Source organism: Pituophis catenifer, unplaced genomic scaffold, assembly GCF_029215685.1.
Source record: "Pituophis catenifer annectens isolate HBS135680 unplaced genomic scaffold, rPitCat1.0.hap2 SCAF_2, whole genome shotgun sequence".
Taxonomy (NCBI): domain Eukaryota; kingdom Metazoa; phylum Chordata; class Lepidosauria; order Squamata; family Colubridae; genus Pituophis; species Pituophis catenifer.
The window spans coordinates 228156972-228181765 of record NW_027256882.1 but is presented as its reverse complement, the minus strand read 5'-3'; the positions used below and the strand labels follow the sequence as shown (position 1 = coordinate 228181765).

The window sequence follows — 24794 nt, the reverse complement described above, 5'->3', positions numbered from 1 at the left end:
TCTGGACAACATCCTGCTTGCAAAAGGCTTAAACAATCTTTTAAATTTCCATCTCATATACAAGCAGCAAGAAATCTCCCTTCTAAAAAGAACTTAAGGATAAAACTCCGTAGAATTTACATCCACCAAAATGTTTTCCTCTCATGCTAATATGAAAGAATGGAAATAAAGTTGGCCATTTTCATAAACTGTGCTTATAATGAATTTTGAGGGAGACATGTTTGAAAGTAAAACAAATACACTATTTTCAAACGACTTTGCATTAGCTTTGCACTACCAACATTCGCAAGATTAAATTCAAAAGAGAAAAAGGAGCATTTTTAAGCATGACTCAGGCTATTGCCATTATAAATATCACTAGTGCCAGCCTAGCTGACATTACACATGAGAATAGGACATGAGTTTTGCTTTCTTTGCTTTCATTGTTTTTTATTATTGCAAAACCAAACTTTATTACTTTTATTACTATTATATACAGGCACAACAGATAAGAACTGAAGAAGCTACTTGGGTAAGTTTGGTTTCAAACCAAAAAGAAAAGAAGTCCAGTTACCATGACTGAACTTCCAATTCTAAGTTCAATATATTTTCTAAAATACGATTTTAAAAGTAAACAGCGCTAGGACCTAGAATGCGTGTAGCTTGTCCTCATTCAGAAGACTTCCTCCCGTTCCAGCCCTTCACAAGTTCTTAGGTCGCTCTTTCTCAGGATGTAAAAAGAAACCTCTACCTAGTCCTTTTTCATCCTCCTGATGAAAGACGAATCAAATGAAGCCCAACTATCTATCAATCATCTTCCAAAAATTGAACTTTTGAACCTTGGAAGAAGGGACACTGGCGCGCCTGCCATCATCTGGGCAACCCTGAAAAGCTGGAGGCCTGAAAAAGAAATCTCCTTTTACTGTCTAAAGGCTTTTTTGATCGGATTTATCGGAAGAAATCCTTCTCCGTCCCCTTTTTTTTTTTTTGATTGCCTTTCCTAACCACATGCGGTTCACCCCGGAGTCAAAAGCCTGGCGGGACACCGAGCAGAAGCGCCCAGCCAGGAAAACCCCACACGGGCACCGAGGAGCCCCGATCCCGCCCTGCCCGAGGACACCATTCCCCAAACTCACGTGTCTCAAGACGCAGCACAAGTTGGGAACGCTGCCTCTCTCGGCGTTGCGCGATCGCCCCGCTTCTTTTGCGTCCGGCGGGGACTCAGCGTCCCTTGCGCAACGCTTCCTGCGTGGGACTTTGCCGGCGGCGGCGCAGAACGACCCACCAGGGTGGCTCTCGGCGCCCCGTCGACTGTCGCCTTGCCCCCCCCCCCCCCAAATCCCCGTTAGTGTGATTGTTGGCTGGACCCAGCCCGAACTCGGGAAAAGTCCATCCTTGTGCAACAGTCGAAGAGATGACGCTGGAATTGGTTGCCGGGGTGTGCGATCGTATTCTTGAGCATGTGAAGAGATTTATCTCTCCGTGGTTAGGTTTAATGCTAAGCTTCACGTACTCTGTATGTAGGTTAGACTGGGAAGTTAAAACACATCCTGAAATGATATGCTGTATGTAGAGGAAAGGATGCGAGGGCCCCGGAACCCTTTTTTCCTCCTATTTTCTGTTTCATGTGAACAGATGATTTAAAAAAATATTATGCTATCCCGCTATCCCTTTTCTTCTGCAAGAAAAACTGTCCCTTACTAAGTGAATTCCTGAATTAATCACAGAATTTAAGTTTACAACAAAGAAAGTCCAGTTGCCTTTTGAAGAAGCACCTTTGGGATAACCATGACTTGGATGACTGAGAATCTCTATAGACAAGAGTTTAAAAGAGTTTTCCCTTCGCTGTGTAAACGCTGTGTGTTGCATCACAACTTCCATCCTTCCCAGCAACAAATATAGATGGGCAATACAAAACTGAGTCTACAATATTTTGTGATCAAGAAAGCGAAGACTAGTTTCCAAGAAAATTGCTTCCCCATGCCCCTCTTTCGTCAATTCTGTGCAGGTTAAAGGTTTTTCTGCTCTCCTATAATTTCCAGATCCTTCAAATGTTGTTTGAAGGCTTCTGCTCTTCTGCCATTGAGAACCAGGATCAAAAATCTCAGTCTTCCTCTGACTAGCTGTAACCCTTCAGTAACAAAAAAAAATTCCTTTTATTCGTTCCACATTAAAGGAAATTAAAATAAATTACTTGTGCACAGACACATTATATTCACATCTTTTCCTTCATACTGCATTAATTTGTTGGGCTGGCTGTAAAGGGTGGCATATAAATCGAATAAATAAATAAATACATACATACATACATAATTGAATGAATGAATAATTAATTAATTAATTAATTAATTAATTAATTAATTAATTAATATCCTTATGCAGGAGGAACTGAAAAAATCCTCAAAGCATCTTTCCCCTTGAAAGACTTGCTAGCCCAACTGTGATCTGGCAGAGTAGCAAGGATTTAGCAAGACAAATGTTAAAGGGCACCACCTGGTTATAACTATGCTATAACTAGGAGGAGGAGGAGGTGGTAGATGAGAAGGAGGAGAAGGAGAAGGAGAAACCAAATCCAGTCTGAACAGCTGGCTGATTGTGCAACAAACCATAATAATGATGATGATCAGGCTTTGTACCCATGTTTGAAAGACCTGGCTCTGGGGAAAAGCCTAATGCTGGGAAATATGGAAGGAAAAAGAAGATGATGACTAGCAGCAAGATGGATTGAATCACAATGGTGATGAGTGCATCATTGGAAAACCTCATTTACCAGGACATATCGTCATGGAGAAAATCTGTCTCTGTGGTTGCTAAGAATTAATAAGTAAACGGCACATACCCAATGAAATGAATCAATATACAATCAAAAGTATTTTTACTGGGGTGTTGCATAACTTGTGAAGTTTTTCACAGTCAAGATAGCAATAGCACTTAGACTTATATAGCTCTTCACAGTGCTTTACACCCCTCCCTAAGCGGTTTACAGAGTCAGCATATTGCCCCCCGAATCTGGGTCCTCATTTTACTGACCTTGGAAGGATGGAAGGCTGAGTCAACCTCAAGCCAGTGAAAGTCAAATTCCTGGCAGTGAGTTAGCCTGTAATACTGCATTCTAACCACTGTGCCACCATGGCTCTGTCATGTTTATAAGACCACCATGCATAATAAAATGACCCTTTATGTTTTTCACATTTGCAGCAGTGATCAGAAATGCCTTTATACATCTTAGACAGTTTCTTGGTATCATATACCAATGGTGTATCGTTTTTAAAAAATAGAGTTTTCCCCCAACAGCATTACTTCTGTGTTTTATGGCATATAATAAGCACCCTTTTTCTGCAACTAGGATATATTTTCAGTAAATGGCTGAATCTCCTGGAACAACCAAACTGGCAAGATGATCAATAGCATCCTAGCCTTAACAAGGTCTAGAGATCAATGGGTACATTTGATCTCCGGATTACACTGAATATTTAACAATATATTATAGACTCTACTATGATTAATGTATGATTACTATTAAACATTAAACTTAAATATCTGTCTGATCAATGAGCATAAAAAAAGATTAAAACTGATCTACTGATATCTTAAAGTGTTTTCATATTATTTGCCAGACCGATTGCCCAGGGCAATTCCTGATTGTTTCAGGACAAGTTATTATGGAACAACCAATACAGAAAGGTTTTCAGGAACCCAAGAAAGACAAATGGTGTTGGGATTCACATTTTAATAAAAAAATATTATATAATAATATATAATAATGTTATTACAAAAGGCAGCTTTACTTGGAACAAATTACATCCTGTGATGATACATTTAACGTCATCAAACATCCGCATCAGAGGTGGGTTTCAGCAGGTTCTGACCAGTTCTGGAGAATCAGTAGCGGACATTTTGAGTAGTTTGGAGAACCGGTAGTAAAAATTCTGACTGGCCCTGCCCCCATCTATTCTCTGTCTCCCAAGTCCCAGCTGATTGGGAGGAAATGGGGATTTTGCAGTAACCTTCCCCTGGATTGGGGAGGGAATGGAGATTTTACAGTATCCTTCTGCCACGCCCACCAAGCCACGCCCACAGAACCAGTAGTAAAAAAATTTGAAACCCACCACTGATCCACATCTGCCTATCGCAGTCCTTGGGAAAGACTTGAGCCGTCCCATCTGGTCAAATAGGGAGGGCATGCACTGCATCCCATAGGTCAGGAGCTTCGACTGGCAGATATAGAAGGAGGGCCTTCTTACCTGCTGCCTCCACCTTAGGGAATATTTTACACCCTACCCCACCCCAGAGGTGAGGTGAACCTTGGCTTTGCCAATTAGCATGGGGATCTAAAAGTAGGATGGAGCCCTGAGGGTGGCTGCTAGCCTAAAAATATTCCCACTGTCCTGTTAACCTCCCAGCCTTGGGTTTTAACCTGATTTATTTTTACCTGTTAGTTTTATCTTGTCTTTAATCCTCTTTTAAGCTATGCTTTGATTCATGCACTTACGGTTTTATTATGTCATTGTAAACTGCCCAGAATCAATTAGGTTTAGGAAATTAATAAATAAAATAGAAGAAATAAATAAAATAAAATACCAGTCAAGCGACAGAGCCAATGCAGCTGGATTCTACCATACTTTCAATATGATGACCTAGCTCAGCCTTTCCAAATCTGGTGCCTTATATCAAGGTGTTGGGCCAGAGTTCTTATCTAAGCAATTAAGAGTTTGGGAGATTAATGATTGAAACACAGCTGGATGGCTTACATAGGAACAGATGGATTGCTGTGGCATTACTTTGTTCTGCTCAGTCTAGATAAATCAGCAGCTGTCTTTTCCAAAACAAGTTCTAATGGGACTCCAGTATTTCATGCAAAGCTCGCTTGACCTATGTGCCCAAAGATGGCTCAGGGTCAGTATTTCCTTCTTTTCTGCCCAGACAAACTATCACCAAATACAGACTTTTCTAGAATACGACCTAGAAAGAGAAAATCTTGATCAAAAGTAAGCGTTGGTAAAAAATGAGTGGCTGTCTGAAAAATAAAAATCAGATTTCAGGAATGATGCATAAAACAAACACATCCTTCTCAATGGAAAAAAAATGATTTTAAATCTAATTATTTCATTGTTTATTTTCAGTGAAATGGTGATATTTTATATTTTATTTATTTATTTATTTATTAATGAGATTTATATGCCGCCCTATCTCCAGCCGGACTCAGGGCAGCTCACAACAGGTAAAAAATCTAATGAAAAAGTTAAAAAGAAATTAAATCCAAATCTCATAATTTAACAGTTAAAAGTGCAATTAAGACTAACAAGTTAAAAATTAAGACCCCATCAGTCCAGGCCAGCCAAATGAAACAGCCACTTTTTCAGGTCATGACGGAAAGAGCAGAGGTCGGGGGCCACCCGGAGCTCCAGGGGCAGTTGATTCCAAAGGGTAGGTGCACCCATAGAGAAAGCTCTCCCCCTGGGGGTCGCCAGCTGACACTGTCTGGCCGACGGCACCCTGAAAACGCCCACTCTGTGGGAACGCACCGGGTGATGGGCAGCTGTTGCTGGCTGCAGATGGCCCTCCAAATATATTTTATAGAGGTTGCATCATTATTTTACTTGATAAACAAGTGAGCATCTAATTATCAAAAGTAAACGATCTATTACCGTGTTTCCCTGAAAATAAAACCCTATCTTATATATTTTTGAACCCCGAAATAAGCGCTTGGCCTTATTTTCGGGGAGGTCTTATTATTTTGAGGCACATGGAGCAAGACAGGGCTTCTCTTGCAGTCTTATCTGATTTCCAGCTCTGTCTCCCTAACCCTAACCAGAGGAAATGGCAGGGACCAGCTGCACATGCGTTTAAATATTTTCGGGGATGGGTTATTTTCAGGAAGGGCTTATTTTTTGGGGGGGGATTTTAGCGCATGCGCTCAAAAGCCCAATTGGGCTTATTATTTTAGGGGAAACCGGGTACTTGTTCAATTCTAATGATACATATTTTACTAGAGAATATTTAGAATAGTAATTTTTATCAGATTTGTTCCATTGTGTTTACTTCCTTTACTACATAAAAAATAATCTCAAAATATTTGGCCCATTTTATTATTAGAGAATAAGCACTCATTTGAGGAAATTATGGGACCACAGATTTCGAAGTCCCTGACAAATTTGCCTTCAGGTTTTTGTGACTGGGACTAGTATAGTAATTTTATATTTTAAATCACTGATACATGTTTCTAGTATGTCCATGTTCACCTGTTGGTGAACTACAGTTCACAGCAGTGCCAGATATTGCTAGGAACTGTAAGTGAACAACATCTGGAAACCTACAAGTCCCCTTGCTTACTACCCACAAAAAATTCTCACCCTGAAAGTTTCTAACACTTTTTAGCCACCAGGAGGTGCAATTGAGATGCACTTCAATAGCAATTTTATCAGGTTTGCTTGTTGCATTTTCATTGACTTTCTTTATCTCTGTTTCTTTTATCCATATTTGTTCAGAAATTTACCAGCCATGATGTTAGTCTCTGTTAGGACTGACTCACTCACTCATGTTTGGTCCTAGATGTGTATATCTCCTGTGAAATGCAGTTGTTTACATGTGTTCTTTCTCCCAAGTATTATATAGTTTTTGCTGATGTCGATATTCCTTTGGTCTATAGTTATGTCTAATTAGTTATAGCTAATAAATAAAGGAAATAGTCTGTTAGAACAAGGGTCTCCAACCTTGGCAACTTTAAGACTTGTGGACTTCAACTCCTAGAATTCCTCAGCCAGCAAGTCTTAAAGTTGCCAAGATTTGAGACCCCTCCGTTAGAACATAGCTATATACCTCTAATGGTGAGCTTTTGAAAGTTTTCTTCATCTTTCTTATGTATGTGAATAAAAAACATTGTGTTGCAGAAGTTACTACTGATACTCTGAAATTAGAGTAAACCTAGAATTACCTAGATAATAGAAAGAATGAAATCATGCTAAAACTCCTACTTGTGCTGGTATTGGTATTACTATTGGTAGTAATTTATGAAAGGTTACCTATTATCTCCAACAACTACAGCAATATAGTTAATGATTAAGATGCTGGCTTTGAAGGATTGAGAGCCATAATCAAGTCCTATTCAATCAAAGGCTTCAAAAGGCCCATCATTTTCTATCAGTCCAATCTATCTCACAATGCTACTGCAAAGATAAAACAAGTGAACCTCCATCTCTATCCTAAGTTCTCAATTGGATACAAATATACTAAATGTGTCTCTACACCTAATCACTGATATTTTAATTGCACTGCTTTGTATACATTAACATATTCCATTGATTTCAGCTGGTACTTTCTTGTCCATTCTTCTACTGTAATTGCTCCCAAAAAGAGGTTTATCCCTCCCAATATAGATAAAAATCATAATAAATCAAAGATTACCTTAATCTAACACTAAGGTGAAAAGGTTAACAGGACTATAGCTCAAAGTGTAATGTAATTCTTGGGTGTTCTTTCCCATTATGTTGCTGCATAAGAAAAAAATTGGAAATATTTTTGACTTGTCACATACTACTTGTAAATCTTGCATTCTGTATGCCTTCTCTTCAGGAAAAAGTGAATACTTGGGTCTTATGCTAAAATGAAAGAACATCAGAACATCAGTGTCCTTCCATGAATTGATAGAAATGGATTGCTGTAGATCAGGGGTGTCAAACTCACGTCGTCACAGCGGCGTCACATGACATATTGGGATTTTTTTTCTCCTTCACTAAACCGGGCGTGGGCATGGCCACCGCATGACGCATCCAGCCTCTGGGCCAGGAGTTTGACAGCCTTGATGTAGATGTATTGCTCAAGACCTCCCTGTATTATTGACCGGGAGGATAGCAACTTCCATGTCAACTACACTCGATCCAAAATCCTTGGAGTTATCAGAATTACTATGGATTTTGTTAGCTCTCCACACTCACAAAAAAAATGATCCAGGATGTTTTTGGGGATTTGGGGACCTTCACCTGATTGTCCATTGAGGTTTCTCATTCCCCATTACAAAGTTCCTTGGTACATCTGAGTTAAAGATTATCAAGCAAAGTGGAAAATATTTGACTCTTGATAGAGGAACAGTCATGCTTTGCCCTCTTTTTATAAGGCAGCTTTTGAAATGAGATGTATCTTACTTAATCAATATACTGGATCAATGTATTATCTTACTTAATCAATGTACTGGAATACAAATAATACCTGGGTTTGTATAACTGCTGGTAAGTGTCCAGTGGTATCTTTAAAAATAAGTTACTTTGAACCAGTATTACTCATTACTAAAAGAGATATCTGTTTCAGGGACTTCAGTTTCTGTTATCTTTGCTGTGATATCTCCAATTTCTTATTTATTTTGCCTTTTTCAACACAAAAGATCTTGAGGACTTTTTCAAAACTAAAGGTTTTGAGATTATTATTATTATTATTATTATTATTATTATTATTATTATTTGCAAAATACAGAAAATTTACAATATTTAGTTTTAATTGTTATAGACAAGATTGTCTAAAGGCTTCTCGGGTTCATTTATAATGGTGAAATTGTAAATGAGCTAATAGAAATTTCTGTAGTGATATCTAAACATTTTGTGATATGATACAAAAAGATTTAGTAGAACTTTTAGCAAGCCTAATGAAGGAGAATATGTCATGCGTGAACAAGTAAAGTACTAGATCTAATGCAAATATATACTTAGGGAAATCTGCTTAGAACAATGCCTGATTATGCCATATTAGAGATTATGAGATGGTGTCCATCTGTCTAGGACAGTGATGGCTAACCTTTTTTCCGTCACGTGCCAAAAATGGGAGCACAGGGAGGGTCACATGCGTGCATGCCCACACCCATAATTCAATATGATCCGCACCCCGCGCATGCGTGCGTGAATCCACACACACACTCCCCCTGCTTTTGGAACACGATGGCCGATGGCATGGTGGGCCCGGTAAGCCCATTTTGCTCCCTCCCCAGGCTTCAGAGGCTTTCTTGTAGCCTGTGGAGAGTGAAAATGGCCTTCCCCACCCCCCTGGAGGCTCTCCGGAGGCCGGAAACAGCTTATTTCCCAACTTCCAGTAGGACTGGAAGGCCCGTTTTTCACTCTCCCCAGATTTGGAGCCTGGGGAAGGGTGAAAACAGCCTTACTCACCCCCCGGAGGCCAGAAACAGCCCATTTCCCGAATTCTGGTGGACATGGAAGGCCCAAAAATCAGCTGGCCGGCACACAAATGTGCACTGGAGCTGAACTAGGGCAACATTCGCATGCCCACAAATATGGCTCTGGGTGCCACCTGTAGCACGCATGCCATAGGTTCGCCATCACGGGTCTAGGGTGTTGGTGAGATGACTTTTAGGCTCCCACTAACTTATACTCACTTCCTGTGAGGCAATATCTGAGATGTCTAATGAATTAAACACTGTTTACTGCTTAATCATTTGTTTAATTTACCGATGTTAGTTTGCTAATTTATCAATAGAAATGTATTCATGTCCAATTCCACATGGAGAAACCATCAGTTCTTTAGCCTTGCTAGAAAATGGGTGTTTTTTTTTTCTTTCTAGTTCCAATTCAGACTTTTCAAAAAATTTCTTATTTTAAGAGAAAATATGCCAGTTCTAAAGACAGCCTGCCTTTTAGAGTTTTCTGGCTGTTAGAGGAATCAGGAATTCTGAATGCAGTGGATCCAAAGTGTCATTTGCCAAGTCAAAAAGTTCCTTGTTTTTGTTGTGGTGTGCTACCATGGACAGCATAGTGAAATCTTGGTGCTTTCCATGTACAATTGGAAGCTTCCAGTAGTAGCTTCTTCCTTATTTTAAATTAATTGATTGATTATATATGGTCAAGTCAGGGTCAACTCTTAATGACTACCTAGACCAGGGGTGTCAAACTGGCAGCCTGTGGGCTGGATGCATCATGCACAGGCCATGGCCACCCCAGCTCCACGAATTGGAAAAACATCGCAAAATATCATGTTACGGCAACGTGACATGGCGAGTTTGAAACCCGTGACCTAGATTGATTTTCACTTTGGGTTACTCCTTCCAAAATGGAGGAAAAAATGGATGGCAAAACTTTTAAGAATGCCTGCTAGTTTTAATAGAATATGCTTGCATTGTAACATGGCAGAACTATAAATAGTGCTTTGCAGCACATCAGTGTCATGTTTAATTCCTATTCTTAATTTTTTAAAAAATGTAAAAGAAATGAAGTAAGCATTGAGTCTGGTTAGCACTGAGGGAAGTGTCTCTGTGCATGCTCACCATAGCAGGCACTATGTTTAGGTCTCAGGACTCTTCGAAAATAGATGAGAAAGTGTAACATTACAAGAAAATAAAAACACTCACAAGAAACCCATCCTAAAAAGTAGAAGCAATACCAACATCCTTATCACACATCAAATGTGGTGATAACAAAAAGATACCCCAAGAAAGATTTTCTATTTTTAACTGTCAATTTAATATCCCTTTCATTCTGCTCTTGGGGTTCAATGGAAATGTTACTAATGGTATTGATGGAGCTCTCAACATTGAATGAATGCAGCCCCAGCCAGCACTGCCAATCAGCTGGTTGGTATTCAGCTGGTTATATCCGGTTTGGGTGAACCGGTAGCAGTGGCTGCAGGAGGCTCCATTCAACCGCCCGGACCTCATCATGTCCCGTTTTTGACCCACTGTGCAAGCGCGGAAGGCTCTGCGCGCACTACATTTGCGTACCAATAGCAAAGGTAAGTGAATACCACTCCTGCTGCCAATGTACTTACAGCTCTATTTCATTAACATCTGGAAGCACACAGAGGTTCTCTGCCTCTGGCTGTAATATTTTTAAAAACATACCAGTGGAAATAATATGTCACAATACAGAACACGCCGCCTTATCTAAAAAAAAAAAAATAGAAAGAATGCTTGGATTTAAAAGTGCTCTTCTGTTATTGAAAGGAATTTTTAAGTCCACCTTTACTTTATATAAAAGAAAAAAAGGAAAATTAAGATTCTCAAGCAAATATAAAGATAAAACCAGAAAGTTTTCTCTTGGGTTTAATGGAAAAAGACTTGGGGGGAAAATTGGAACATTGATGTTATATCAGGGGTGAAATCTAGCAGGTTCTGACAGGTTCTGGAGAACCGGTAGCGGAAATTTTGAGTAGTTCAGAAAACCGGCAAATGCCACAATGCATTTGGCAAATGCACAATGCACAATGCAAATGGCAAATGACTATGGCTGGCCCCAGAGTCGGGTGGGAATGGAGATTTTGCAGTATCCTTCCCCAGGAGTGGGAAGGGAATGGAGATTTTGCAGTATCCTTCCCCTGCCTTGCCCACCAAGCCATGCCCACCAAGCCATGCCCACAGAACCGATAATAAAAAATTTGGATTTCACCACTGTGTTGTATATGTTGATGGCTTATGCACAAAAATGGAAGGACACTCCCCATAATGGATACATGCTGATCGAAGTTAGCAGAGATAGCTAAATTGACTGATTTGATAAAAGAAAAAATACTAGTGCTTTTGTTTCTATTTGGAAACCACTTCTAGTCTTTGTGCTTGAGGTGGAAAAAAAATGAAACTTTGATTTTGGGTTTATTGATTAGATAGACCTGTTGTTATAGAAATGGCTAGTTTATACTATTATGTAAAAGTAAAAAGTTGAGGTTTAATGTTACTTCTTATTCTCCTGCACCAAAGGAAGTCGGGAGTCAATGCCTTTTCTTTCTGTTTTCCTTCTTTGCTAGGCTTTTCCCTTTTTCCTCCCTACTTTTCCTATTATTTTTGCTTTTGTATTTTTGTATTTTATATTATAAACTAATAAAAAAGCAAAGATGAAAGATACATACATACATACATACAAACAAACAAACAAACAAACAAACAAACAAACAACATATTTCTGGCCATGCAATCCTCTGATTCTCACCAAAACTAGAGAGTTGGGGGTATAATTCCACTAGGAATACTATAAAATATATAATCTACAGGCCTTTCATATCTGTTCTGGGCATTGCAATGATACAGAGCTGCTAGTTTAGAGGCATATACAAGCATGGATCAACATTTATCCAGCATGTTTAGATAATACATGAGTTAGTTAGTTAGTTGAAGTTGTTGATATGTTACAGACTATAGTTCAGCAGCCTTTGCCAAATAGCTAAATCAAATAGAGACAGCAATATTAACACTGATTAATATTAATGAATCATTTTGAAAAAGCTTTTCTAGATAAGACATCAGTCTCTATTTGCTAGGATATTCATTGAGTTTGAAAGAAATGCATGGCTTAATTAATAGTTAAGCAATTCTGTGTAAATAACACCCCTGTTTACATAGGGAAAATAGATCTTAATGCAGAATGAATCACAGACTTCTGCTAAAAATCATATTTCACTGCTCTCTTCTTTAGTAAAGATATCTTATGATGACATATCGTCACCATTATTATCATGAATCAGTGTTATCTCTTCAACCAGCAAATTACATAGATTTTATCATTAGTATTTTTTAATGATAGATGGTAATGACTGGAGACTTTTTGATTGACCAAAATACTTCCTCTCATTTTCACTTCAAATGTGGATACATTTTCTAGTCAATTTGATTCTATCGAATCAAAACTTTTTTAGATCGGATTATTATTTTTAATTCATGTATCTTCCACACTATTTCAGTATATTCAAACTCATAAGATACATAAGATCATGGTCTAGTTAATTTATAAAAATAATTCTAATAAAATAGTGTACCATCTGACTCTTGGTTACTTCCATTCTTCTTTATCAATTAGCTTTATTTAAAAGATTAATTTTGAGATATCATAATCTTTTGAATTATTATAGCTAGTTTCTTGACTTTTGATTGGAAAGTATAAAATGCTTACATTCATGATCATATTGCTTTTACATGCATCAAATAGTTACCAAAAAAAATCATGAGAGTTAATTGAAAAATAAACTAAAAACCTTTTGGTTTTGGGCATGGCTGGCTCCCATCAATAGTTTATATAAAGTGGTAAAATTAAATATAAGCAAATTAATTGCCATTAATATGTTATGTCAAATGTATTAGAAAAATGGAAAAGACCCAGTCAAATCTTAGCAAACAATTGAAAGTTTATAATTTTTGTAATGGTTAAAGGTGAAGAAGATAAATTATGTAATTCCTGTGAACTGGAAATTTTCAATTTTAAAATTGTACTAATATCTGTATAACCAATCTGAAAAAAAATTTCATGGAGAGATAGAGGTTATTGTTGCTAAGATACCTTTTGAAAAGTGCAGATGTCCATTAAAGAGAATTATTTGTTTTTCAAATTGTATCTGTTGACTAGTGTCAAAGTTTAGGTAAATCTCCTTAGTAAATATTCTTCTTCTTGTCCCCACTATGTGCATTAATATAGGATACTATTAGTTGGATTAGCATCCTCTATTCATATATGACACCTTTAGTTAGTCACTGTTGAGATCAGTAAATTTTTATTTATTTATTTATTTATTTATTTTATTTTATTTCTATACCACCCTTCTCCTTCTCCTTTTCAGATAGTTGTTACTATTACGATTCAAGGTGTTGGTCACCACCTTTAAAGCGCTCCATGGCTTAGGACCAGGGTATATACGAGACCGCCTTCTGCCATCAACAACCTCCCACTGACCAATATGCTCCCACAGAGAGGGACTCCTCGGGTGCCGTCGGCCAAACAATGCCGACTGGCGACACCCAGGGGGAGAGCCTTCTCTGTGGGGGCGCCAGCCCTCTGGAATGAGCTGCCCCTAGAGCTTTGTCTTAGCCCTGATCTGTGTACTTTTTGCCGCGCCCGTAAGATCCTTCTGTTCCAGGAAGCCGGACTGGCCTAGTACGAATTTTAAAATTGGGTGTATGTGTGTTTTAATTCGCTGGCCAAATTTTATATTCGATTTTAATTGGTTTTAAATTTTATAAATCTATGTGTTTTAATATGGCTGTACACCGCCCTGAGTCCTTCGGGAGAAGGGCAGTATAGAAATCTAATAAACTAAACAAACTAAACTTTATTACATCAACTTGAAAATTGAATTACATTTTTTCTTGGAAATGGCATTTTGATCCTTTATCTAATACTAAGTTGTTGGTGCTATCCAGTGAACCAGTTGTCAGAATTACGTTATGGAAAATGTGGATGGAAACCAAGATTTATACTCTGAAAAAAATGGAATTATTATTATTATTATTATTATTATTATTATTATTATTATTATTATTATCTCTTTTATTAATTAAACATGAAACTCAGTCAACTGGACATTTAAATATGTATCACAAATATTATTAACTGGCACTATTGGTTGATACGGGTTGCTGCCAGTATCCTAGGTATCGACCAAGTATTTTCTTAAAATATACGATGTTCGGAGTAGCAGAGTTTTTTGCAGTTCCGCTGGTGTTATTACAGGAAGCTGCAATTTCTTGATGTACTGTGTACAATTCTTGGACATGGTGTCAAGTGCCCCAATGACAATGGGTATCACTGTCACATGTTTCATTCATAATCAGGTAGTTTTGATGGCCAGGTCGCGATATTTTGTGATTTTTTTCTAGTTCTAATTTTCTTCGATTCTGGCGTCTCCTGGTACAGTGATATCAATAAAGTGTACGCTTCGGTTTTTGATGACTGCGTTATCTGATGTGTTGTGTTCTAAATGACGATCCGTCTGTATTCGAAAGTTCCACAAGATCTTTACCTTCTCATTTTCAACAACTTTTTCCACTTTGTGTTCCCATGACTTTTTGGATACAGGCAAGTCGTATTTTTTACATAATGCCCAGTGGATTAGTTTAGCAACTTGGTCATGTCTAGCTTTGTAATCAGTTTGCGTGATTTTGCTGCACTCACATATTAAATGTGAAACAGTTTTGACTTTGTCGTTGCAAAGTCAACAGTTTGGATTGTCAGTGGTTTTTTGTATCTTCGCTTTCATGGCATTAGTTTGTAGTGCTTGTTCTTGAGCAGCGAGTATTAAACCTTGAATTTATTTCTTGATGGTTCCCATCTTAAGTCCCGCCCATGTCAAGTTGTTATCACATTTTCCTTCAATGTTTTTCAAATGCTGTCCATGCAAAGCTTTGGTTTTCCATCTCAATAGCAGTGACTGTGAGAGGGATCTTTGAGTCCTAGTGGACAATCAGCTAAATATGAGCCAACAGTGTGCAACCGCAGCTAAAAAAGCCAATGCAATCCTAAATTGCATTAACAGAGGGATACAATCAAGATCAAGTGAGGTACTAATACCACTCTATAAAGCCCTAGTAAGACCACACCTAGAGTATTGCATCCAGTTTTGGTCACCACACTATAAAAAAGATGTTGAGACTCTAGAAAAAGTGTAGAGGAGAGCAACCAGGATGATTAGGGGACTGGAGACTAAAACATATGAAGAATGGTTACATGAACTAGGCATGGCTAGTTTAGTGAAGCGAAGGTCCAGGGGAGACATGATAGCCATCTTCCAATACTTGAGGGGCTGGCACAGAGAGGAGCAAGTCAAGCTGTTTTCTGAAGCACCTGAAGGCCAGTCAAGGAATAATGGATGGAAACTGACCAAGGAGAGATTCAACCTAGAAATGAGGAGGAACTTTCTGACAGTGAGAACAATCAACCAATGGAACATCTTGCCTTCGCAAGTTGTGGGAGCGCAAGAACCAGTAGTAAAACCGGATGTCATCATAGGTGATCTGCGCATGCGCAGAAGCTTCTGCACATGCGCAGAAGTTTGGTGCATGAGTGAGCACAATCCTGTTGTGAACCAGTAGTAAAGGTAAGTAGAACCACCCCTGATGTAGGTGTACTGTATGCATTTGTGAAATTATGCCTGTGTTTTGGTGTGGAGTGCAACCTTCCTTCCTTCCTTCCTTCCTTCCTTCCTTCCTTCCTTCCTTTCCTTCCTTCCTTCCTTCCTTCTTCACAAATAATTTATCGAACTCTGTTGATGTTTCCTCTTTTATATTCCATGCTTTAAGCTGCTGAATAAATACTATACAGTATTTAAGTAGAATATCTCCTGGCCTCAGCACCCTGGAATTTTGACTTGAAGGATTTTCACCATTCCTTTCTAGTCTGTCTGGGGTGGGGGGAGCCTTAAAAAGGCAACAGCTTTACTCCATTTATTCTGATTATTTGTGATAAGGTGCTTTCTCACAGTTTTACATTGGATGCTTTTAGCACAATCAAATTTATGGTTTTTTTCCCCCCTTTTTATTTACTCTGATATTTGGAAATCACTTACTTGTGCCAAATTTCTTTAAATAGAATTTCAGAAACATAGACATCTTCTCTGCTAGAGTTTCATTTTCCGACATCTGAAAATGACTCACTAGTTCTCTTTTGTTAAAGAAAAAAAAAACATTTAAAGCTTTTTCCTCTCTAATTATTACGGGCTTTAGAACTACAGATGGTTGCTTGGCAACATATTTAGTAGTTTTCTAACTAATTCTCTCCTAGAGAGCATCAGATTAATTTGTTCTTTTTTTTAAGCCAGTGATGGAGTCCCAGTCTTTATTTCATCTATTTCTCAAACCGATACCTGGCGTCTTACCAAGATAGTTTTTGAGATACTTTCGGTTGCTTGTAGAGTTGAGAATTTTTTAAAAAAATAAAATCTAACTTTCTTACCTCCTTCATTTTGTTTTGATCTTCCTTTCAGTCTTTATAAATGTTGGCAAGACCAGCTCCCAACTGACTTCAATATTTTTTTAATTAATTGTAATGAAATATTTGGGACCCAGAAGAGAGCCACAACCAGGAATTCCCCCCGTTTTCATGACTCTTACATTCAGACTATTGTGCCTTTCTCCTACATACAGGAGAGATAAATCAGCCTCCAAGTATTCCTGGTTAATACTTTAGGATAACTTCTACATCCTGCTTCAAGTTGTTTTGTTCTGTGCTAATATCCTATGTTGCTGATTCCATTTCAGTTCTGCTGCTAACCCAATTAATGGACACTATCCTGGGCACCTTCTTCAAAGAGAAGATCAAGGTTGGACTTTTTGAAGTCATTAAAGAACATCTTGTCTATGTTCCTATCTAAGTGCCTTTTTGTGGAAACATGAAGACTGGTTTTAACTTGAAATATCTACGTACATACCCATCAAACACATTGGGAGCAGGCAACACCTTAAAAAAAATGAACAGAATGGCTGCTAATCTTTATTCTAAGCTTCAGTCTTACCTACCTTTCTTTCTTTTTATCACAGCTTTCCCTTTCCCTGTCACATGAACCTCTAGACTGGAACGCTGATCAAAGGATTTGTCTCTGAAGTTTTCTCCTACCACATTCCCAATGACAAACAAGCTCCTGATATTAATATATTAGTAATGTTTTCCTTAGAGTCCAACTTGCCTGGAAACCCAAGAAGCCATCATAAATATAGAACTGGAAAGATAAGTTTTATTGAAATGAATGAAGTGAACCATGGTACAGAAGAAAGGAGGGAATGTCAAAATGTGGCATTTTCACAGTGTATTGAATCAACTCAGCAATCCTAAAATTGCTGGGCCAGCAAAAACCTGGATTATTATAAAATTCTGAATACTCAGCTTGAGCCAAGCCATCTCAAAGGCAACGACTGAGCAGAGAAGAAAGTACTAAAGATCACCAGTCTATGTTCTTCTTTAAAGGCATTCAGTCACTGTGGAGACATGATGTATTTATAATAAAATGAAGCCTGGAGGTTGCTGTGTTTTCTTATCTAGGCATATTGCAGTTAAAGTGGATTGAACACTATTTACGTGTTCTAATTCTATTCAATCTATAGAAATAGATGTGTTTCTTCCTGTTAATTTAAAAATTACAGTATATAACAGCGAGGCTTAATTCTCAAAAACATTTTACAGAATAGAAAAATTCCAGTTTGGTCAAACGTAATGAAACAAAGTTCCTCGATATTATCAAATGATAAATTCTACTGCAAAATGCTGTTTTTCTTGATGGTCTGAGAATTTCTTACATGCCTGAGGAAACTTCAGTGAATGAGGAATGTGGAAAAATAAGCAGATTTTGCTAATATAGAATTCACACCTATTGTTCAAAGCTGTCCCAAAGGTGCTTTTTTTCAGGAAGCAACTTTTCTTTGAAGATGTTTCCCTTCTCATCCAATAGGCTTCTTCAGCTCTGTCGGTGTCCAGTTGCCTCTTGAAAAAGCATCTTTGGGACAACCATGACCTGGATGACTGAGAATCTCCATAGACATTGTTCAAAGCTGTTTTCATAGTCCGTATTTAAGTTAAGCCAGTTTGGTGTAGTGTTTAAGAAACTGGGAGACCATGACTTCTAGCCTGTCTTGGGCACAAAGCCAGGTGGTGACTTTGTTGCCAGTCACATTTTCCCAACCTTAGGAAAGAGGCAATGGCAAGCCACCTCTGAAAAACCTTGCCAAGAAAACTACAGGGACTTTGTTCAGGGGGTCTTTGAGAATCAGACATGATTGAACAGTAGGGGGAAAAATGTATCACGGTTATTTGCCAGACTTAGCAGGGTGTCTTTGTATCTTTAGATATTTCAGAAGCAAAATGCTTTGTTAATTATGTTTTGCAGTACAGAGTTGGAGTACGTGCATTCTTTAAACAGCAAGTGCTTCCCAAGATCATGTATTTTGGAGAATTTAGCTTTCTCAGCCTTCAACTGCTAACATGTTCTTCAAAAGCAAAAGAGCTTTTACAGCATTTCCCTTCTAATCAGTAATGTATCCTTTGTTAAGACTGGAAATCTATTTTGGCTTACTTTGACTCAGAAAAAGTTCCCAAAAGAACTTTGCCCCTTTGTATTTTGGATGAACAATTCTGTGCCTATTTAAGGAAATGAAACTCTTTGTTCCCTTAATATCATGATTGAGATGCCTTCGGTGTACATTTCTCTTATTTGGTTTTTTTTTTCCTCCTTGAACAGGATCAACTCATTTCACTTCCTAATGGTATCCAACCATTTAGTAGCAAATTAGTCACAAGCATTTGAATTCTCTATTTCATTTCTTTTTCCCTAATAAAATTAAGAGAAGCTTGGTATTGCATGAAAATGTACGCAGACACATATTTATTGATGTCAAGAATGTGCAAAGCTCTATCTTTAGAGAGAAGAAAGAATTGCCAAAGAATTTCCCAAACTTTTTTTTTCTCTTGCAGTACACAAGGATCTAATCTGGGGGTAGTTGATAGTTTTCCAGAATTATGTGTGCTTGGAATGAGCATGGTTTGTAGAGAACTCTCTGTCTCTCTCCTTCTTCATCCTCCTACCCCTCTCTCTTTGCCACGCCATATGAAAACGTTTCCAGAAATGCCTCTTATTATATTATCTATGTGATTGAAATCAGAGCAATATTGTCTTTTAAAAAAATGGACAGAGTTACAATGCTTGTAGAAGACAATCCAGGCAAGCAAATGGTCAATTGAAGTATAAAGGGGCAAAATGTTCCTTACCTTATCTGCTCGGATGGCGAATAGCAATTTCTGAACTTGCAGGAACGGCAATGCATTGGATGACTTTTGGGCTCAACCCAAAAAGAGTTGTAGTAAGAATAAAATTCAGATTCTCATTTAAACCACCTTAAGGTCTTGTGGTGAGAAAAGGGGAGTACTAAATAAAACAAAGTGAATAAATGAAATGAATAATGTGAAAATATTGTCCTACATAACCTATGTAATTAAATAAAGAAGCAATGGGATTGCATCTTTCCTGTGATCTCAGGATTCTTATATTCCAAATAAGGATAATTTAAATCCTTAAATTTGTGAGAATAGAATCTTCATTATCTAGGATAAAATTATCCAGGTTATTTTTGAAGAATGCCAATAGGTTCACTATTTATTTAAATTTGAACTTTATCTAATAGCAATTACCTCTGGATAATTATGGTTAGCTTGTTGTTTACAAGGAAAGGAAAGGCTTACCTAATCTTGTTACATTTGTTTTTTTTTTTCCCAACCCCCTGTTCAATCTTTGAAAGATGTACATGAGCCTCTTTCTGCAGTCTGGTACCCTTCATTAGCATTGGACTACAGTTCACATCAACTCCCATTATGAGCTACCCTGGCTGAGAAAGATGGAATACATCTGGAAATAGTTTGTTTCTGAAAAATAATTGTTTTCCTTTTATTGTTTCCCAAAAAAAACAATTGGAAGTAAAATATGAAATACCAGGATTTGCAGATCAAGCGTTGAAAGCTTATTGGGGGGGGGGACTTTTTAATACTAATTGTGATTACAGTCTTGTAGCAATACCTAAAGGATTTCTTCAATATCCAGAAATATTGAATTTATCAGACTTGAACATCCTAATTTTACAAAAAAGCAGCCAGCTTTGGAATTGCCTATATTCTTAGACGTTATTCTTGTTAAGGTCTTGAATTATTAAGTTTCCACCAGTCTTAGACTGAAAATCTAACTGTTGATTACCGACACATAATAAATAATAATAAAAGTTACCTAATTTTGTGGCATCTGTTCCTTTCCAACCCCTATTCAGTCTTTGAAGGATGTACACTACATAAGTGTCTTTCCCAAGGCTTGCACCCTTTATTAACATTGGATTACAATTCACACCAATGCCCATCTTTAGCTACACTGGCTGAGGATGATGGAATGTACCTCAAGAGTGTGAGGCCAGATATGAAAGGCCACTTTCTAATCTCATTCTTTCTTCTTCAATCTCCTTCTCCCGATATCTCAGTTCTGATCTGTTCCACCTTCTTCTTCATTTTGCTTGGTCTTCTGACATCGTCTGAGGTGGTTAGGATACATCAGCTCACACCTCAGCCTGTCAGGACACAGTGCCTCCTTTTCTCCAACCCATCACTTCATTTCAACTTCAAAGAGGGTTGCTGACTGACCTGCCTTGTTAGGCATAAATAATGTCAATGAACCGTGTTGCCTATTCTTCCCCTTTTAAGTTTTGGAAAGCAGTAGAAAGCATTCTCTTAAACCCAGTCAAGCCATGACCAACAAAGGCACACATATATATGTACAGAAAACAAAGTCTTTACCAAACATGGCACTTCTGTTTTGTAATAGAATCAGCAAATACACCCTGTTCCTATCAACCTAGAATGCTGACATTCTGATAGCTTCTTTGCTATAATTCTCATGTCTTGGAATTTCTACTATAATTCCTATATCATCTACCTCAGTTCCATTGTAATTGTGTATGTGTATGTGGTGCATGTCTGTGTGTCTGTGTATAGAAAGAGAGGAGCCAAAAATATTGAATTTATGAAAAACCACATTCCTTGCATGGTTTAATACCACTGGGCCAATAATTAGCAATGACTTCTGATACTTGGGCTTCGACTCTGACAAGATCCCATGGTCACTAAACCTTGCAGGAAAAAAAACCAAAGCTTTCTAGAAGATCAGGAATATCTTTACCATCAGTAAATTGGGAGCAGAAAGGCAAAAGAAAAGAAGCAGAAAGATAGCAAAAATTCTTGGAGGAACATATATTGCTCCTCTATTTTATAGCTTTTGATTCTGTTCTTTCTACATAGGGGAATTGTCTTTTTCTTGATAAAAATTTTGCATAACTGCCCCATGCCATGATAATAGTCTTTTGAAAAGAGTGGCAAAGTTGCCAAGGTGTACGTTTACACAAAGGAATGCCAAGGCTATCCACGCCAGCAATTTCTATTGCTGTAATAATATATAACTAAAGTGGATGTACTTTAGATTGCAGAAGTAATGGTTGGATAATGCTGTAAAATTTTGGCTAGGTTTCCCAAAGGAAAAGTGCAGGCATACAATACTACAAATCCAGAATTCAGTTGAATTCACAGGTAATGCACAAATTGGCTTCTCATGATCTTGCCAGGTGGAATCCTCTAGATATTAAATATCATTATGGACAGAGCAGAATTTACTGTGTTGGGAAGGCAGTCTTTTGGTATTCGCACCCATGAATTCAAGGTTGCTGTATAAACACGTCTGTGTTTGGGGGGAAAAAATCTCTCATCTGGCACATTACACTCAAATCAGTTATGTTAAATCAGGCCAGCACAGCTGGTGATCCAACAAGCTGAAAATGAAGTCTCCATGAATGGAGATGGAGAAAATGAAGTGGCAATATCAGGTTTTGGTGACTCTCAGAACTAAAGTCTGAGGCAAGCAGCGGAACTCAAAGACTGTCAGGGTTACATGTGATGCTTCAACAGTTGTGCAGACCTACATTAAATTGACAAAAGGCTTGATTTGTTAAAAGCTGCTTATCTAAACTTCTAGTCCTACTGCAGTACCAAAACAACAATTTCCACCAGCCCTACATATAGTAGCTGATAGGTTTCAGCCAAAGTGCTTTAGCTTTATTATTTCAAGAGCACATGTTAGCTGCTACCTGAGTTATGTTCCCAGAGAAAGAGGAGACTTTGGAAGGTGTGCCTGTGGTAGCATGCCTAGTCTGTTGCCATTTCCTAACCTTCCTGTTGTGCAGAATTGCACTCTTACCTGGATTCTGAGGCCCTGTGCATGGTCACTCGTGCCCTAGTCACCTCTTGGCTAGATTAGCGCAGCATACTCTACATGGGGCTACCCTTTTTTTATTTTTTATTTTTATTTAATTTGTCAAACATGTACTAGATAATAGGTATAAGTATAAACATGGACATGAACTAGGAATGAGTACAAGTAAATGGGGATGGTAGTACAGGGATGGTAGGCACGATAGTGCGCTTATGCACGCCCCCTTTACAGACCTCTTAGGAATGGGGTGAAGTTCACGGTAGATAGTTTAAGGTTGAAGCTGTGGGGGTTTGAGGATGTAACAACGGAGTCAGGTAAAGTATTCCAGGCGTTAACCACTCTGTTGCTGAAGTCGTATTTTCTGCAATCGAGTTTGGAGTGGTTTACCTTGAGTTTGTATCTATTGTTTGCCCGTGTATTATTTTATATAAAGTTTATTGTCATTGTACGTATATACGCACTATACCCATACAACGAAATTCACATAACACCCAGAGACCAAGCCCAATACACATGACAATCTCCAGACCCACCCCCACCCACCAAAAATTCCCCACCCCTAAACCACCCAAGCATCTACACAGCAGACCAAGTAATTGATCTGAGTATTATGAAGTATTATTGTGGTTGAAGCTGAAGTAGTCATTGACAGGTAGGACATTGTAGCAGACAATTTTTTCTATTACACTTAGGTCAGACCGTAGGCGGTGTACCCTGGAAGACTATTTGGAAGCTGCAACTGGTGCAGAATGCAACAGCGTGCAGAGTCCTGGGAGTTCCTAGGTCTGCACATATAACACTGTTACTATATGAGCTGCATTGATTACCAGTTTGCTTCCAGATCCAATTCAAGCTGTTGGTTGTTACCTTTAATGCGGCATGGATCCAAGGTATCTGAGGAGCCATCTCTACCCAACAAGCCTGCCTCACTCGTGTCAGTGGAAGAGGCCTGCTAGGGATCCCATCTGCTAAAGAATTGAAGAAGGGAACAAGGAAAAGAGTTTTTTCCGCTGTGGCCCCATTCTCCTGAAACATTCTACCATCAGAGGTGAGATCTTCTGACCTTCTGGAAGGGTATTAAACCTGGCCTGGGACTTGAGAGAATCGCTCACCACTGGAGATGGCTAACCCATCTCCCATCCCGTCCATCTCTTCATTCTTTTGTTTCGTTAGGTTTTAGTACAGTTTTTAATAAATATTTTACTCTGCATAGTTTTTAATGTTTTAATGTTTTAATTTTTTTTTACTTGTTTTATAACTTATAAGCCACCCAGAATCAACTTGTAGGAGAGATGGGTGGCATAAAAATTTAATTGATAAATAAACCAAGAAAACAGAATCACGTCCACAATCTTACCTTTGTGTGCGCACACAGCCTCAGTGTCTTTCTATCATGGCCCGTTTCACCATTTGCATCAAGGAGAGAGAAAAAGAGAAGAGCTGCTGCTAAAGGAATCATTGGATCCTCTCTGCCTCCCCTTTGGAGAAACAACAGAGTGTAGAATGCTGGATATATGTGATCTATGAAACATGTAGGAGGTAACTGGGGACTAATTTTATTTGCTTTTTGGCTGTTGACTATTGAATGGCTCAGAAAAAATTAACACTTGACTTAATAATAATGGGCAATTTACCCGTGTTAAATTAATGTTCCACATCTACGCTATGACATAATAGTTAAAGCCCATCAGGACCATTCATGGAGGAAGCTCTAAAAAAATCAAGATGACATCCAGAACTGAGGAATTGAACCACACCCTAGTCCTGAGGTGTCCAACCTTGGCAACTTAAGACCTTGTGGACTTCAGCTCTTCGAATCCATGCTGACTGGTGAATTCTGGGAATGAAAGTCCACAAGTTGTCAAGGTTGGACAACCCTGCCCTAGTCATAAATCCATTGTTGACTTCTTTTATCCTCTCATGGGGGGGCCCTGAAGCTTATTCTAATTGCTTTCTATTGGCTGATCTTGGCGTATGTGGTAAGAACAACAGGATGGATGGGCCCAACCAAAAGATGGACACCAATTTGTCAGCTGCCTGATACTAAAAGGAGACATTTTCTGAAAGGGACTCACAAGATTCTTCCTGCATTCCTGGCTACAGGCCTTTCATAGCAGCAAAATGAGCTAAACACACCAAAAAATGACTTACTAAAGTGCAGACTGGCAGTTAAAAATTAAGCCAAATCAACCCTTCTTAGCCCACCATAAAACAAATTGGCCATCATTTGACTAATTTCAGGAAATAATGCCAAAGTACTGGAACCAAAACTATTATTTATTATTTATTTATTAAATTTATTGGCTGCCCATGTTACCACAGGGTAATTCTGGGTGAATTTGTAT

The 24794-nt window shown here is 38.3% G+C and overlaps 1 protein-coding gene across 1 annotated transcript in view; it reads right to left on the bottom strand.

Annotated features, from left to right (window-relative positions):
• The window catches only part of LOC139311217 (cytochrome P450 1A1-like), a 32267-nt gene extending 8359 nt beyond the window's left edge, over window positions 1-23908 (bottom strand). Inside the window, 2 exon segments of the mRNA XM_070935605.1 lie at window positions 23807-23827; window positions 23829-23908. Of these exon segments, the coding sequence (XP_070791706.1) occupies window positions 23807-23827; window positions 23829-23908 (101 nt within the window).
• Window positions 23909-24794: the final 886 nt, after the last annotated feature.